Source organism: Podarcis muralis, chromosome 14 (assembly GCF_964188315.1).
Source record: "Podarcis muralis chromosome 14, rPodMur119.hap1.1, whole genome shotgun sequence".
NCBI classification, from domain to species: Eukaryota; Metazoa; Chordata; class Lepidosauria; order Squamata; family Lacertidae; genus Podarcis; species Podarcis muralis.
In genome coordinates, this window is record NC_135668.1 from 37347239 (window position 1) to 37365099 (window position 17861).

General features: G+C 47.8%; 1 protein-coding gene and 1 non-coding gene across 5 annotated transcripts in view; one reads left to right on the forward strand and one right to left on the reverse strand.

The window, feature by feature from the left end:
* The first annotated feature begins 4268 nt into the window (after window positions 1-4268).
* TRNAC-GCA (transfer RNA cysteine (anticodon GCA)) lies at window positions 4269-4340 on the forward strand. The gene has a single exon. It is a non-coding gene; the product is annotated as a tRNA-Cys (tRNA).
* Window positions 4341-7175: 2835 nt separating this feature from the next.
* DNAAF8 (dynein axonemal assembly factor 8) overlaps window positions 7176-17861 on the reverse strand; it is a 91895-nt gene continuing 81209 nt past the window's right edge. For all 4 annotated transcript variants that reach the window (XM_077918421.1, XM_077918420.1, XM_077918419.1 and 1 more), the window contains 2 exons: window positions 11127-11196; window positions 7176-7380 (listed from right to left, as the gene is read on the reverse strand). In XM_077918421.1, the coding sequence (XP_077774547.1) occupies window positions 7303-7380; window positions 11127-11196 (148 nt within the window). In that variant the 3' untranslated portion in view covers window positions 7176-7302. The remainder of the gene's footprint in view (window positions 7381-11126; window positions 11197-17861) is intronic.

The window sequence follows — 17861 nt, forward strand, 5'->3', positions numbered from 1 at the left end:
CCCCCGGGGTCCCTTCCTTCCTGGACGCTTCGGAGGCGGACCCTTCGGACTCTTCCCCCTCCCTTCGGCGGGCTTTAGGACCTGGCTCCCTATCCGGGCTGCTCATTGCGCCACCCTCTTGTACATTTGAACTTGGCGCGCGCGCGCTGCCTCCGACCTTCCTTTTGACCGTTTCCTCGCTCTCTGATGCAGGCGTGGCTAACCCTGACTCATGTCCTTCCGCTGACGGAAAGCTGCCTGCTGCCGATGCCTGGGACTCCTCCCCTCTACTGCTCTCCGGTGGGGAAGCTGGTCCCGATTTCCAGCTGCTGCTCTCGGAGTCCCCTCTGGCCCCTCCTTCCTGAGGTGTTCCCTCTGGCAACCCCCTAGCTCTGACCACGGGAGCCCCTTTCTGTGAATCCTCCGATTCGCTGGAGAGACTTAGAGACCTCGGGCGGCTCTCATCGCTCACTTCCCCCTCGGATTCCTCCCCCTCGGTCTCTAATTCCTCCCTTTCCTGTCCCTCTGCTCCTGAGCCCCTGACAACGGTCTTAACAGTCAGTCCGTAAGTGACTGTGGTGGCCAATTCTGGATCCACACATCCTTCCACAGTGGGGACATAGGTTTCCAGGTAGGAGTTGATCATCATGAGGGTTTGCCAAGCATGCCTTCCTCTTAGCATGTTTCTCCCTTTCGTCCTGAGTTCGAGCGTCTTCAAAGTCTACGATACCTTTGGTAAAGGCTGTTCTCCAAGTGAAGCGCTCGCAGGCCAGTGTTTCCCAGTTGTCGGTGTTTATACTACATTTTTAAAGATTTGCCTTGAGAAAGTCTTTAAATGTCTTTCGTCGGCCACCAGCATTACACTTTCCATTTTTAAGTATCGCTTTGGAAGGTGATAATCAGGCATCCGCACAACATGACCGGTCCAACAAAGTTGATGTTGAAGAATCATTGCTTCAACACTGACAATCTTTGCATCTTCCAGTACACTGGCATTAGTTCACCTGTCTTCCCAAGTGATGTGTCAAATTTTTCAGAGATACCGTTGATGGAATCTTTCGAGGAGCTGGAGATGGCGCTTATAAGTGGTCCATGTTTCACAAGCATACAGTACGGTTGGTAGTACAATAGCTTTGTAAACAAGCATTTTGGTTTCCCTGCGAATGTCCTGGTCCTCAAACACTCTGCACTTCAATCTGGAGAAAGCTGCACTCGCACAGCTCAGGTGAAGCTGAATTTTGGCATCAATGTTGGTCCTTGTGGAAAGATAACTGCCCAGGTAGGAGAAGTGACTGACATTTGGGATACAAGTTGGGATAAGCTGCTGGGAGCTCAGTCTGACCCATCAAAGAACTCACCACCAGCCTTCCAGTAAAGCCGCCGTCTGTAGTTAAGGCAGCTCAGAGGCATCATCTCTCATGATGTTAGAAGATCAGATATATAAGCTGGGCACCCAATGGCACCTTCAAGGTTATGGTCACCACAAGGGAATGTCTATTCACCAGGGGGTTGGACTAGATGAATCTTGGGGTCCAATTCTATGACCTCAACTATATTGCTTGACTGTAGCTTGCTCTTGCAACAATTCACTTGTCCCGTTATGCAAGAAGGAGAATTACACAGAGTGGAAATGGAAATGGAATTAACTATGGACTAAGGCAGAGGTTTTTAAATTGTGGTCGCCAGCTTGGTGCCCAATAATCTCCACAGTCGCAACTGGACCTGAGTCAGTAGCAACTTCATGTGCCTGGTGAATTTTGAACGCTGCCCATGTGGCCCTGAAGGGCTCTTTAGACTCAAAAACATGACAGGTGCCTTGATGGACCCAATGAAGGACCACCCTGCGAGGTAGATTAGGCTGTGACGGACACCCAGTCAACTTCACGGTCACATGGAGATTTGAACACTGATCTCCCAAGTCCTAGTCCAGCATTCTAACCACTACACACACTGGCAGCCAAGCTGACCAAGAGAAGGGAGCAACGCCTCTATGAGGAAAGGCAGGCAGCATTTGGGACTTCTTTCGTTTAGAGAAAAGGCGAGTGAGTAAGTGACATGGCAGACGTTTATGAAATTATATACAGCACGGAGAAAGTGGATAGAGAAGGTTTTTCTAAACACTAGAACTTGGGGACATAAAACGAAGCTGAATGTGGGAAGAGTCGGGGGGGGGGAGAAAGTCCCTCCAAAGGAGGCAGTGATGGCCACTAACTTGGATGGCTTTAAAAGAGGATTGGACACATTCACAGAGGATAAGGTTATTGATGGCTACTAGCCACAATGGCTATGCTCCGCCACCACTGGAAGTTGCAGGAAGGGAGTGTGCTGGGCCTGGGGGTAACCCATGAAACGCAGTCCAGGACCGGTCCAGAATCCGTAGGTTCCACTACGAGTCAGTCCAACAGGGCCAAGGCAAGACACGCAGGAAACCAGGCGAGGACAGGTACAGGATCTCATGCAGGATCTAGCATACATCAATGTTGCTCCCGCAACCTGGGGCAGGGTCCAACAGCCTTTTATCTTTGTCAGGGTAACGGCTGGTCCTGATTCCCCAGCGACTCACCTCCCTGTTTCACCCGAAGGCGAGCACTCCTCCTGCGAGTACTCAGGTCTCTCCTTCTCTCAGACCTTAGTCTCTGCAGCTCGGTAGATGTTGGTGGGTTACTAGACCTAGAGACCGCCACAGCCTCCCCTGACTAAACCGGTAAGTGGAGCAGCTGTAAGTGATGGTCCAGCTGGAGGCAACGAGGTAATCCCTGAATCTGGAGTCAGGGCAAGCTCAGGCCCCTGACTCGGCCCAGCTGGGGTTTGTTGCAGGGGAACCTGTGCAGACTGGGACTCTTCAGGATCAGGCCCCAGACTTGGTTCAGGTGATGCCTGAGGCAAAGGATCTGGTGCAGACTGAGTCTCCTCTGGTTCTGAGTCCCAGGCCATCACAGGGAGAGTGCCTTTATGTTTGGGTCCTGCTTGTGGGTTCCCCTGGCAGGATGCTGGACTTGGTGGGCCATTGGCCTGATCAATCAGAACTATTCTTTCTTACAAAGACAGAGGAGGAGGAGAGAGGGTTGCTGAAAAGCACACAGGAATGCTCTCAGTTCCAGGACTTGGGGGAGCCAGGACCCTTTCCAGGACGTGGTGGGACATGCAAACATCAGGGCTTGCGGATTGTGCAAATGGCACCATGTTAGGGCCGTGGGCTCTCAGCTTTTTAGGTAACCTAGCAAATGCTCAGCCTTGGCACCACCTGGAGCCATCCCTGCTCCCCAGAAAAGCTCAACTTTAGGGGGGTGATCTCCTTAAAAAAAGCTCAAGAACTTTGGTGTACCTGCTAGAAAAGGCTCAACAATTTTGGCTGCCCCTCCCCCCATGGGAGGAAGGACCATTGGCCCATGTAGATCAGCACTGTCTGCACACTGGTTGGGCAGCCCTGCCTGGAGATGCTGGGGATTGAACCTGGGGACTGGTTCTACCTGGAGGCATCTGCCCTGCTTCCCAGGTCCCACATGCCCAGGGCAGAAGAGTTCCTGGAAACTGTGTTGTGCTGCATTGCCCTGGAATCAGTGGAGGCTAGTCCATTAAGGCTCATGGGAAACTGGCCCACCAGACTCAGTCTGTCCTCAGACAGCCCACACATGCCTGCTTCCTGACTTACAACCAGTCCAGGAGGTGGTGGCCCTGGCCCCCAGCTTCCTCTTGTAGAGCTGAGCAGGGAGGAGGCAGAATGGGGACAAACCTAGCATTAGGTGGCTGCAGCTGCCATTGGCTATGGTTCACTCTAATGTTGGGCTCCCTGCCTTCCATCCTATAGGCTCCTGCAGCCACCAGTCACCTCTGCCAGGCATGTTAGGGCAGTGCACATTGTCTTGTTTCATTTGTGGGGCTTTCTGAGCCAACCTTCAGCGTCACTCTGGATTGCTGTCAGGGCTGCACTTTGGCTTCGCAACGATATCTGGGCCATGTGAGCTGAGCTCTGCCCTCTTAATCAACAGGGCTGTGTCCTCAGACACTGGCTTCTCGAGTGCCAACAGCTCCAGGCTGCTGCGGGAACTGTATGTGCTAAGCCCATCCTGGGAGGCAGCTGCTAGCAGGCTTTGGGCAAGGGGGGTAATGGCACAGAGATGGAACTGGTCCTGAAAACACAGCCATTAAACAATTAAGGATAATGAAATATAATTATAGGTACTCTGAGCAAGGAGTGCAGCACGGAGTAAACCTGTCAGAGGGATGGAAGCAAACAGCAGAAGCATGATCTGTTAAGTGTTATTATAGAGAATCCTTTTCCAGCCATTGGGGGTATAGCTCAGTGGTAGAGCATTTGACTGCAGATCAAGAGGTCCCTGGTTCAAATCCAGGTGCCCCCTCTTTTCTTTTCTTTTTCTTTTAAAGAAAAACAAAGATTTGGAAAAACTCCTCTTAGCTAAGGCTCAACATTTACATTCCTCCCTCAGCTCCAAAGGCACATAACATTTATAAATGCATCTTCAGGGCAAAAGCACACATAACTATTTTCCACCACTCCCAAGGATTTGTTTTCACCAGGAATGGTTCTGGGCTTTTAACACCAGTGCAAACCAATGCCTACTATATCACTGCAGGTCCATACTGCAGCAGGACTGCCAACTTTCCAAGCAGTTATTGTAGCTGTGCCTTCAACAACATGCCATTTTTCAAGAGAATCAGCCACGGTAGGGTTTTGATTGCAGGGAGAGAAACATGATCACCTGCTAATGTCTCTCTACCTGTAGATGCTGTGAAAGGCAATTCAAGGGGGGGGGGCAAGGAAGGGCTGTAGCTCAGTGCCAGGCTCAGGTTCAATTGCCAACATCTCCACAGAGCGGTTCTCAACCTGTGGGTCCCCAGATGTGGTTGGACTACAACTCCCATCATCCCTGAGCTCTGGCCTTGCTAGCTAGGGGTGATGGGAGTTGTAGTTCAACAACATCTGGGGACCCACAAGTTAAGAAAGGCTGACAGTGTTTCCAACCATGGGTCTCCAGCTGTTTTGGGGCTACAACTCCCATCATCCCTAGCTAGCAGGGCCAGTGGTCAGGGATGATGGGATTTGTAGTCCAAAAATAGCTGGAGACCAAAGGTTGGGAAACCCTGGTTTAGAAAGACCTGTGTCCAAAATCCTGGAGAGCTGCTGCCAGTCAGTGCAGACAATACTACCACAGGTACACCAATGATCTGATGTGGTAGAAGGCAGCTAGAAGGTGCTGGCAACTCTACCATGTGGGTGGGCAGTTGCATTGCTAATGGCCACAGGTGATGCGATTTGTAATTTTTTTATAAAAAAAAATGTTGCTGAACTGCTTCCTGTACACAGGGTAGAGGTTTTATTACAACCAAGCGATATTTAAATTTTGTTAAATAGACAAATAAAATGTAGAGGACCAAAGGTTCCCCACACCTGGTCCAACATGGTAGGACTGCCAACTTATGAACTGGCCTCTGTCGCTCTGCCCCTTTAACAAGCAGAGGTGGTTTTAGGGCAGTGCCACCGGTTCGCCTGCACTCGTTGCGCAGCCAAGGAGGACACCTTTTCAAAGCCCGGCAAGCTTTCTCCACCTTGGAGAAAGCGGGGTGAGGGCGTCAAATTCTGGGCGCCATATCACCAAGGTCTATCCTCTATAACAAGATCTTGCTTTGCTGGTGGGAATGTTTTGTTTTCCATGGCAAAGTTATACGTGGAGGCCACACCTTCGTTGCAGGAAAAGGAGCAAGTTAGGCTATTTTTTCCCTTCCTCTCCAATGATAAGCTCACCAACAGTACAAAGCGGCCAAGCCCGTGACTCCTTCCAATTAGCCACGATGGCAGCAGTATCTGTGGCATTCCCTGGTGTTCCTCTCTCTGCCTCATCTCTGCATTCTTAGCGGCCCCAGCAGACTGAAGGTTGCCGGATTCTGCTCCTGTGCCTTTAACCGCAGTTCGTTCTGTAGATATTCGCTGGTAATAATGCCTGCCTCCATGCTGCGATGAGCTCCACCTGCTGATTTCTGCAGGTTTAGTGGCTACTAAAGGCATAGCAGCAGGCTGGGCCTGCTTTTCTCATCAGCAGGTATCCCATCCCAAATTCCATCTGAGTATTTGCTTGAGCTGAATGGAAGGCAGTGACGGCTGAGGATAGCAGTGTCTCAATATCAAGCTAACAAGTGGCATATGCAATTATAATGTGAATGAATCAGCATGTAAATTGCGGACATACAATGACTTTCTTGTTCTCCTCTCTCTCTCTCTCTCTCTCTCCCCCCCCCCCCCGCCTCGTATTTTATCTGAAGCCATTTGTGATCTGTAAATTCCTTTGTTTTTACCACTTTCAATGCCAGTTGCCTTGTGAGGGCTCTAAAAGGCAGGCTAGAAAAATATTAAACAAACAAGCAAACGAATATTGTGTTACACAGGCACCCCAAACCTTCGGCCCTCCAGATGTTTTGGACTACAATTCCCATCATCCCTGACCACTGGTCCTGTTAACTAGGGATCATGGGAGTTGTAGGTCAAAACATCTGGAGGGCCACAGGTTGGGGGTGCCTGGTGTTACAGACCTGGGGGGCTGGTTCGGATGATGTATTCAGGTCCCCTCCAAGCTTGTGTATCTGTAAGATGAGAGTCCCTAGTATAAGGAACTGCTGAAGTGATCAAACTAGTCCCTTTGCTAAATTAATGCCTCTAGCCAAGCTAGTTAAGGACTCTTTTTAGATGTCTAAAGAGTTGGTCCAGTGTGCATGTGTTGCCATAGGAACAACTAGATAGTGATGCCTCTAGAAGGAAGTTGTAGGCTTCTCTTTCTCACCTCTCTGGACACCACTTTATCCTAGGGGGTAGGAGAACACTAGGTCCGGGGTAATCACATTTGGAGCTGGGAAGACACAGAGACTTGACTAACTCTGTGTGCTGAAGCCAAAATGATGGTTTTTTTTTGGGGGGGGGTGTGCTGCTCCCTGGAAACCTAACAGAGCAGCAAGAACCTGTTGTGTGTGGGGGGAGGGGGTAACACAGTGAGCTCTTCCCTCTTACATTCAGCTTGTATATCTATGTAAATAAAGCCATGCATCTCAAAGACACCGTGGTCTCCAGTGACCTCCTTTCCAAGAAAACCAGACGTAGCATAAGCACTGGCATCCCTGACGCCTCTCACTGCTTGGAAAGTGGGGCGCACGCACCAATATCAATTCCCCCCCCCAGACCTGAGACATGTGACAAAGAATATACTTTATTATTGAAACTGTGGGTGCCTTGTACTTTCTTCTTTCGGGGGTTTGGCTTTGCCTTGTTCCCCCAAGACAGAGCAGGATTCAAGCAGATGTCCAGGTGGCCCTTGGCTAGGGATCCTGGATTTCAATCTGGTAGCTGCTATCAGAAGTCAGAGAGTCAAAGAGGACACAGAGAAGCTCCTCAGCCTGGGAAGGAAAGCAAATAGCCATTAGACTGTCGGACTCTGACTATGATACAGCCAAGGTTCGAAACCAACACTCAGCCATGAAGCCGCCATACATGCATGTCTGCGGTTCAGAAAAGGCAGCCCAAGATGCAATGCTCACTTATGCAGTCTAGGGCCCTTCTCTGTATGGTATCCTTGAGTAAGGTGCAAAGGGCAGCAACAGGGAATGGATTCTCTCTGTGGTGACTCCCCATTTGTGGAAATATCTCCCGAAGGAAACATACCTGGCATATTTCCCTATCTCTTTTTTGGTACCAGGAAAAACATTTTTATCCACCCAAACCTTTGGATCTTAATTTTCTGCATATTTTGTACTAGGGTGGGGTTGAGATGCTCTTTTATGCATGTTATTGTGAGCATTAAGTTGTTTTTACCCCTGTTTTTAATTAAATCATATAGAAAAATATTTATGTACCACTATTCATAAAATAGGGATGTGGGTGGAGCTGTGGGTTTAACCACAGAGCCTAGGACTTGCCGATCAGAAGGTTGACGGTTCGAATCCCCGTGATGGGGTGAGCTCCCATTGCTCCTGCCAACCTAGCAGTTCAAAAACACGCCAGTGCAAATAAATAGGTACTGCTCTGGTGGGAAGGTAAACAGCGTTTCCGTGCGCTGCTCTTGTTCGCCAGAAGCGGCTTAGTCATGCTGGCCACATGACCCGGAAGCTGTACGCCGGCTCCCTTGGCCAATAAAGCGAGATGAGCGCCGCAACCCCAGAGTCGGTCACGACTGGACCTAACGGTCAGGGGTCCCTTTACCTTTACCTATTCATAAAAAATAAATCAGAGTGGTTTACAATAGTTGAACATATGCTTGTTTTTGTAAGTCACTCCTGAGTTCCTTCTGTTGTTGCTGGAAAAAGTGAATAATAATAATAATTCACTTTATGTGTGACACAAACAGAAAACAGCAGCTCAAGACTGGTGCAGGTGAGGCTCTCTGCTAGATACACACACCTTTGAAAACAAGGGTTTGCTTCTCATCAAGTGTGAAGCTGACATGTAGCCTGAACTGTCTAATAAATTGAGGGTTTAGAAAAGAAGAGATTAGCAATCGGAATATTCAGGTCTGGGTGCAATTGTGAGTTAGGCATCTGCCCATCCCCCAAAATAAAAATAAAAAAACCTGTTCTGAGATTCTAGAAAATGCTTCATGTTGATTGGCCAGCCGAGGCTGCATATAAAGATGCACATGTACAGTTACCAAGAAACTGCATGGGCTAGATATCCAGAATTGATGGGGACAGCGTGAGATTGTATCCAAGGGAAAGCTTATGTAAGTGTGGGGGTCACTGCAGGACTTCTAACTGGCTGGGATCCTTCCAGGTGGAACCATCAACCTGCTGTTCTGAACAAGGGAGCCAAATGCGCTCTTCCTGGCCTCCTGTCACATTTCAGGTTATTTTCCTTTTTAGAACAATCCTGTTATGGTGAGGGCTGCCCTCATCTGTTTCTTTGTTCCTCTCAGAGTATTGGGGCAGCTTAATGACACAATGGCTCCCTTTCCAGGCCATACATTTGAACCAGCCCTCCCAAAGAACATGGGAACTGCAATTTGTTATGGGAATAGGACTTTTGGTGAGGGGTAAACTGCAATTCCCAGGGGGAAATCCTGTGCTTCAGATACAGGGTGTGTATGCAGCCTGAAGCTGCCTCCCGGCTGGGAGGTGCAAGCTGATTTACAACTAGCTGACCACTGGAATCAACCGGCGAGTCAGGCTGTGGTCCACTGAAAGCAAAATGTGCAGCGCTCTTAAAAAATATGAAAAGCTTCCTGGGATTGATCTCTGCAGAGCACTGCAGCTGTGCCCCCAGGAGCCATTTCTATCTACAAGGATTTAAGATCTCAAATCCTGCTATTTAACCCTGTTGATATGCCTAATATATTGCACTAAGCCCCGACTCAAGGGTCTTGGCTGGCATTTCACAAATTCATTCTGATGCGGCCGGAAGATGATCCAGTGGGCTTTCTTTCTAGGGGCAATATTTGGAGGCAGGTTCTTCTGCCAGTTCGTTCCCAGGGAAAGTGTGCTGTCATTTAAGGAGATGCAGCCATTTACTGGGAAGCAGGTAGGATGGGAAGAGGGACAGACTTTGGTCCTTTTAGTGGCCAAACAATGTGGATGTACGAGTTCCTACGTATATAGATATAATGGGGGAGTGATGAGGGATGCTAAAGGACACAGCTGGAGCCATCCTCACATTATCCTCTGCTAATATCCTCTGCTAATGTCTGCTTTGGCTAATATCTGCCCCAGCAGTGAGCATAGGAGCACTTCAGGCTGTGCATTGTGTGTGGTCACAGCTACGCCATATATTTAAAGCACACTGATTCCCCCAGAGGCAGCTCAGAACTGGACCTCATCCCCATCAGAGCTACAATTCCCAGCACTCTTAGCAAACTACGGTTCCCAAGATTCTTTGGAGGAAGCTGTCTGCTTTAAATATGTAATGTGGGTGTGGCTTCAGTGACTGTCTGAGCAGTTCTGTGTTTAAGCCTTCTCAGAATGCTGGTATGGGGTAAATAGCTAGTAGCAATTCTAACAATGGTAGTGATTGTAGGGTTGCCAACCTTTTTCTTAAAAACAACAACCCTACTCCTCTGCCCTTAAAAGCAGCCTGGTACATGGAGATTTAGTAAGTAAGGCTTTTCTTTGCAGGGAGATGAGCAAAGGGAAAAGCCTCAGAGTGCATAATTTGTGTGCGCTAAGCTGCAGCCCAAGACACAGGAGCCAGAAAAGTAAAAAGAAGTTGGCAACCCCATTCGAAGTAGTAGTAGTAGTAGTAGTAGTAGTAGTAGTAGTAGCAGCAGTAGCTGTTATGGAACCAGGGTATGTGTCCATCTGTATGAGTCCCTTCCAAACCTATCTGCTGAACCAGTCAGACGAGTTTCTTTGTAAGATAACGGCCTGAGCTGGCCAGTTAAGTACAGTGGTACCTCGGGTTAAGCACTTAATTCGTTCTGGAGGTCCGTTCTTAACCTGACACTGTTCTTAACCTGAAGCACCACTTTAGCTAATGGGGCCTCCTGCTGCTGCCGCGCTGCCAGAGCACGATTTCTGTTCTCATCCTGAAGCAAAGTTCTTAACCCGAGGTACTATTTCTAGGTTAGTGGAGTCTGTAACCTGAAGCGTCTGTAACCCAAGGTACCACTGTACTTCCATTTATATATCCAAAGAGGTTTCCCTGTTGCCATAGAGACAAAAGGGTAGTCCTTTCTCCACCTCGTCTGGCTGGATGCCACATCAACCTAGAAGGGAGAACAAGAAGCTAAGGGGGGCTGTGTGTGTGTGTGTGTGTGTGTGTGTGTGTGTGAGAGAGAGAGAGAGAGAGAGAGAGAGAGAGAGAGAGAGAGTGTTTTGACTGATGCTGGAGGATGCAGACGCAGAGGCTTGTTTTGCACTAGACTCAAAGCTGCAGCTACAGGATCTCCCTGGGAATCTCTTGGCAAGGCAAGATCCCCGCCCCTATCTTATGCACATGTTGCCTATATGTCTAAATAAAACCCTGTATCCTAGGGACACCACAGTCTCCATTGACCTTCATTCCAAGGAAACTGAGTCCTGGGGAGGCACAGGCGTCGCTGGAGTCTCTCGCTGCTCAGAGATTGGGGTGCAGGTAATGGTAACAGGAAGAGGAGAAAAGGGAGTGGGGTGTCAAATCAGGGGTATAGATAGATAAGCAAGAGGAGAGTTGCACTTGCCTGTTTTTCGGTCTTTGGATACAGAAGTTGTTTCATGCACTCTGACACAGCTTGTTTCTGACAGTGATCACTGGGAGGCGGGGGGGGGGGAGGAGGGGGCATTGAGGAGAGAGGGAAAACCAAGGGGGGAGAGCAACTGTTAACACATTGCAGCAGAATCTGTCAACGCCTAGTAACTGCCTTGTTCTGGGGAGGGGGCTTTATGGGTCGGCCTGCCTGTGTCTGCTGCTGAACCGCGTAAGCCCTTTAAATCCAGGGTTCAACAAAGCTTTGCCTAAATGGATTTGAGAATTTAAAAATATAATCCTTCAATATACACAGTAATGACCTGTTATGTAAGACGCTCTCTAGAAATGTAGGAGAGGAGGGGGCGGGGGGGGGGAGAGAGGTGCTTATGGGCATTTAATAGCTCTGGAAACCCCAGCCTGGAAGCAGAGGTTGCAGCCACCAGGATGAAGCTAAGCAGGTCTGAGTCTGGTCACTGTCTGGATGGGAGGCTCTTTGCGTATCCCATTTATGGCACCTGAAACTCCATGGGGTAAAAGGCAAAACAGGTGTAGCCACTGCTAGTCCTACTCAGAGTAGACCCATTGAAATTGATGGACGTGGCTAACTTAGGTTCATTCATTTGAGTGGATCAACTCTGAGTAAAACTTAATTTAATAAAACCCACAGGCAGGATAGAAGTGAAATAATAACTTAATCGCAGCCATTTTAAGCATCATAGATTTTATTTTCTTTGGACCGGCAGACTTCCAAAGACCCTTGCAGCTGAGAGAGACCTCTGGTTTTCAGTTTCCATCTCCTGACCATAATCTGAATGATGCTTGTAGGTAGATGCTTGTAGATGCTTGAGTGTATCTGAAGAAGTGTGCATGCACACGAAAGCTCACACCAAGAACTAACTTAGTTGGTCTTTAAGGTGCTACTGGAAGGATTTTTTTTTGTTTCGACTATGGCAGACCAACACGGCTACCTATCTGTAGCTTGTAGGTAGGAAAGCAATTGTTCTAGCCTATGCAGCATTACTGTTATTTAAGATTGATTTGCCCATTAACCCCTAATCCCAAAGAAAATACAAGAGTTGAGAGTTAATCTATGCAACCTGCAAAGGGTGGGAGACAGACTGCTGTTAAGGAGCAAACTAACACCCTGATGACAGTGTATAGCTGTTGAACTACAACTCCCAGCATGCCTGACTATTGGCCATCGTGGTTGTGGCTGATGGAATCTGCAGTTCAGCAACTTCTGAGAGACAGTGTGGTGGAGCGGTTAGAGTCTTGGACTAGGGCCTGGGAGACCAGGGTTCAAATCCCCACTCAGCCATGAAGCTCAGTAGGCTTGGACCAGTCACTGGCTTTCAAATGAACCAACCTCACAAGGTTGTTGTGAGGAAAGAAAGGGGGGAAGAAGAACTACGTTCAGCACTTTGAGCTCCTTGGATGGGATATCAATGTACTGTAAAAAAATCCCCACGGATTGCATTCCCCAGGTGTGTCTAGGGATATTTGAGGAATTAGATTCCTGTGAATTCCAATGGGAACCAACCTGATTTGCACCTCCTGGGCTAATGTGCCAACCTGAATGGAACAATCCACCCAATACCACACTTCTTCGAATTCTGTGATACAGTTCTCTGCTCAACAGATATACAAACATATGTTTAAAAATGAGTATTTTAGGGAAACTGATATTTAGAAATATCTATATTGAACAATGTGGATTTAAATTTTAAAAATTGTGTAAATTTAGGGCTTCAGCCAACATTAATCCTATATAGAGTAGATCCGTTGAAATTAAGGGACATGGCTCTCTTAGGGTCAACAATTTCAATGGGTCTGCTCTGAGTAAAACTCAGTTGGCTACAGCATAATCGCTGGTTTACAGGTTAATACAGGATAGAAATAGGCTTATAGATGAGCATTTACAAATGGATGTGGCTTGTCCAGTCTGCATTATGTCCATGGTCTGCACTGTGTATCATTCCATGCAACTTAAGCTGGGACAAATGGCCTTCACTGTCCTTCCCCCCAGTGATGGTCCTACTATTCTCTCCCCCTCACACACCTTTACCAGAGCCTTTTAAAAAAAATATCAAAAGGCCAATACTGCACCATACCCACTGATGAACACCCCCACACAGTTACCAACATGTAGGAGTACATGGCAGTTTGTGTGCACATTAAATGCACACTTTACCCAGGCAATGCATTTTTGTACACGGTGCTTGCCTAGAGTACTGCCTTGCAAATGGTTCATAAGATTTATATGCAGCTTGATTGTAATGGAACCTCAAGGCTGTTTACAAAAAGAACAAAACAATAAAATTAATAAAAACCAATTGAAAGGATCTACCGTATTTTTCCTTGTATAAGACGCCCCTATTTTTGGGGACCCCAAATTAAGAAAACACACCTCAGCACTACCCGTGTATAAGACGAGCCCCAGTTTTAAACCTATTTTTTGGTTAAACCTAGTCTTATACATGGAAAAATATGGTATTTTTAAAAAAATTAAATCAACAATAAGCTGAAAACTAGATTAAAACACACATCAACTTTCTACCTGCCTGCATAGGCTTGCCTAAAGAAACTTGTTTTCAGCTGGTGCCAGAAAGAATACAGTGAAGGCACCTGCTTGATATCAAGAGGCAAGGAGTTCCAAAGTGCAGGTGCTGCCATGCTAAAATATCAATTTCTTACAAATGCACCTGTAGCAATGCCAGTTCTGCAGATTGGGGGCATATGGGGGAACTGGACAAGTTTGCCTTTAAATGTGAACTGAGTCAGATTTCTCCCACATCTCCATGGATGTCTCTGTGTGTCTGCTGTCAAAGACTACCTACATCCCAAGAGACAAAGGTGCATTCAACTGTTTTTGCTCCTCAATGTCTCCTCATCAAACCAGAAGGAGGAGTTAAGGTGGTGTCACAGGCCTCTGTCCTGGGCCCAGTACTCTTTGCCATCAGTGACTTAGATCTGTGAACTCTTCCCATCAACCCCAGCCAAAACTGCCAATGATCACAGGTGCTGGAGTCCCAAAACTCTGAAAAAGCACTCACATAGGCTCTTCCTGAGTTGGGTGAAGGGGATTTGCAGATGACAACACACACACACACACACACACACACACGAGGGATGAGTGTTTGGAGAGGTCTTTTATTGCTTTTGTAAACTCTCCAGAGATCTTTGCTGTTGGGCAGCATGTAAATATTGTTAATGAATACATAAACAACCACAACATGAAAAGCAGAGTCAATTTGCAAATTAATTATAAACAGTGTGCGTTTGTGTCCACAAGCAGCGCTTGAGGAAGGATCCTGCTTCCTGTCAAAAGGCTGCATGTGTTAAATGACTCTGACTGGTCCAGGACAAAGAGGTGTCTATCTGCACATCCCTGCCAAACCAATCTCACAAATAAAGACCAGAAAAGGTTATTAGCCCCACGGGGTTGGGGGGACAACAACCCAGTAACCTGCCTGTCTCCCCATACACTGTTGTGTTAGTGAATATTAGCCTGTTCCAGAGAGTTAGCTATATTATTTTAGCAAAAGCAACAGAGTCTCTTTTAACATGCTATATCCTGGCAGGATAGAATGACTAACTGCCCCAATAGCATCGTGAGCACAAATCAACATGAATGCACAATAAACAAGAACATGTAGAGAGACCCTAAATTTCTGTGGATCAGCAGGAAGGGGCCCAACTCTCATAACATAGCTAGACTTTAGGACTAAGGCAAGGGAGACTGAGGTTCAACTCTCTGGACCACAGAGCTCCTTGGGTTAGTCACTGTCTATCAGCTAGTATCACCTCACAGGGGATATTCATAGAATTATAGAAGGGGAGAGGGAGAGTCTTGAGCTCCTTTGGAGGAAAGACAGGATATAAATGAAGTTAATGCAGAGCTCCTCCTCAGCTACTATTAGCCCCTGCTAATATTGTGACTATATTTGTTCCCAATGGGGAGAATACCAGCTTCGGGGGCGGATGTAGGTCAGGAAAAATGTATGTGAGAGAACTAAACACCCTCTCTCCTGCTGTCAGTACCTTTGCTTTGATCAAATTCACACACACACACACACACACATACACGCACACACACACCCACACACCCACACACACCCCGATTTGATTTTGAGTAGACAAAAAGAAATCCAGCAGATCTGATCGATCACAGATCTCCTGCAGCACATCTCTTCTTGCACACTGCAGCCTGCCTTTTGATGTAGACTTGGGTTGTTCTCTCTCTCCCCCCCCCCCAGCAAATGCTGAATGTGGTGATTTTCTCCAGGGAAGCTTATTGATTCAGCCGGCTGATTCTCAAAGAGAGACTTCCCTTTCGCTGAGCTCCCTGTAGCTATGCGACCAGCGCGGGAAGCCTCCTATCTCGCTTCTTTCTCCATCTCTCTTTCTCTGACATTGAGAAGAGCTTTCCCTTAGCCACTGGGCTCTGCCTCCTCTCTCAATGTACAGCCTCCAAAACCAAGAGCCTTTGGGTAGCATGCACACACCAAGTGGCCCAATAAATAATGGGGTGTGTGCCTTCTTTGGCACTGCAGTTGAAAAGATGGGGGGGGGGAGGGAGAGGGAGGGAGGGAGGGAGAGGAGAGAGAACAGCTTAAGATAAATCTGCATAGTCCTGCATTGCGGGGGGGGGTTGGACTAGGTGATCCTCAGGGTCCCTTCCAATGCTGCAATTCTACGATTCTATGAATAAGAGAAGTGGCATGGAAAGGGCAACTCGTGTTCTCTGTGCTTAGGGAGGACTGTGTCAAAGGTGATGGTGGGGTGGACCCTCCAAGTTCCCATCAGAAAACATAGACTTGAGGTTGCCTGTGCTTCACCTGAGAGTCTGTTTGGCCAGGAGTGGTGGGTAGAGGATGTTTTTTCAGCTTGGGGACCACATTCCCATCGGGTCAACTGAAATATACTCGGAGTCAAGGGTGGATTTCATGCTTTTTATTCAGCTCATAGTGGGGAGGAGGAATGGAAGTTCCCCCAGAATGTCTGCTTTATATACATTATTACACAATGGACCCCATGTGATTGGCTAATTCCGGGATTCACCTGTAGGCAAATCAGGTTGCGGATTCACTTCCACCTGAAGCTGGATTGGGTGGCTCCTGTAGACCAATCAGACTGCTGCATTCTGGACCCTATTGTCCTAGGACCAATCAGACTGCTGCATTCTGAATCCTATTGTTCTAGGACCAATCAGACTGCTGCATTCTGGACCCTATTGTTCTAGGACCAATCAGACTGCTGCATTCTGAATCCTATTGTTCTAGGACCAATCAGACTGCTGCCTTTTGGATCCTATTCAACTCAGTACATAACACCAACCTTCTGGGGACCACATGCAAAGAGGATGCAAAGAAGGACTGGGGAGGAGCATCACAGCCCCTCTCCGCAGCCCACCCCTTCTTCCCAGGCTTCTCCCCTCACCAGCCCTGCTCCACACCCTCCCTGAGTGACTGGAATCTGCCCTTGAATTGTGATCATGCTGCTTGCTTGCCTGGATGGCAAGTGGTGCGTGCAGAAGCCTCTGGGTTTTGCATGGCTGGGATGCAGCCAATTGTTATAGGTTTTGGGTACCAGAATTTGTGGTGCAAGGCACCTGCACTTCCTAGATTTAGTAATTGTTAGGATTTAGCCAATAGTTGTATTAAGAGAATGTGCCAGACACTGAATTTAGCAGTGTAAAAATACAGGCTAAATTTTGTGTGTCCCCCCCCCCCACCAGAGAATCGCCTGGAGATAAGCCATTAAGAATTGAAGACAGAGTCATGACCCATCAAGATTGGCTATCAGCAAAGCAAAGGCTGTGCCAGCCACAAATGGGGGACCGTTAGTAAGGCGAAAGACCAGTCGTTTCAGTTTAGGACTGCAGTAAGCGAAAAAGGGGGAAGTGTCAGTTTTGCAAGCTTGAGATGGGGTGGGTGCAGAGGATGGAGAGCTTGAAGTGGGCTGTTTGTTTTATGCTGCAGAATGGGTCAAACAAGATGTTTGGGGACCCTTGGAATTTGAGGATGCTGCAATGGAAGGAACAGGCCCCTCTTGGGATGTGAAGGATCTGCACTCTCTCCATGTAGGCTCAGGTTGTATCTATGTATAAATAAACCATATATCATAAAGACACCACAGTCTCTGCTGGGCCTCCCTGTCCAAAAGGAAACACAGACCCTGGTGAGCACGCCTGGAATCTCACACCATTTGGAGATTGGGGTGGCATGTGAAGGTTGCCCATGAGGCAATGTGGTCCTCAGGCTGAAAAGAATTCTCCACCTCTGCTTTAGTGGCAAGGAGGAAGTGGGAGGGAGAGAGGAATGGATTTAGGGCTTCTTCTTCCTTGGGGGCTCTGAGAGCCTGGCAAGGAAGACAATGGGCAGCCCAGGGTCGCATGAAGGGGTTGAAGACTATTTCTGCAGCAGGGTCCCTGCAGAGTCCCTGTCTCTAGCATCCTAAGAGTCACTCACTTAGTACAGCTTTTTAGCCACTGCGTGCTCCAAAGCCTAAGCATTTAGGGACACTGAAAACACAAGGAGAACGGTGTGCATGTTCTGTTGTGTACAATGGGACCTCAGGGAAAACACAACTCAAGCAGTCCAAATAATTTGCCCACATATATGCACAGAAAAAAAATAGGCCTAGCCAAAAGGAAACACATGGAGATCTGCATTAATCATTGCAATGCATCCCTAATTACTATTATTGTATAACTGTATAATTATAA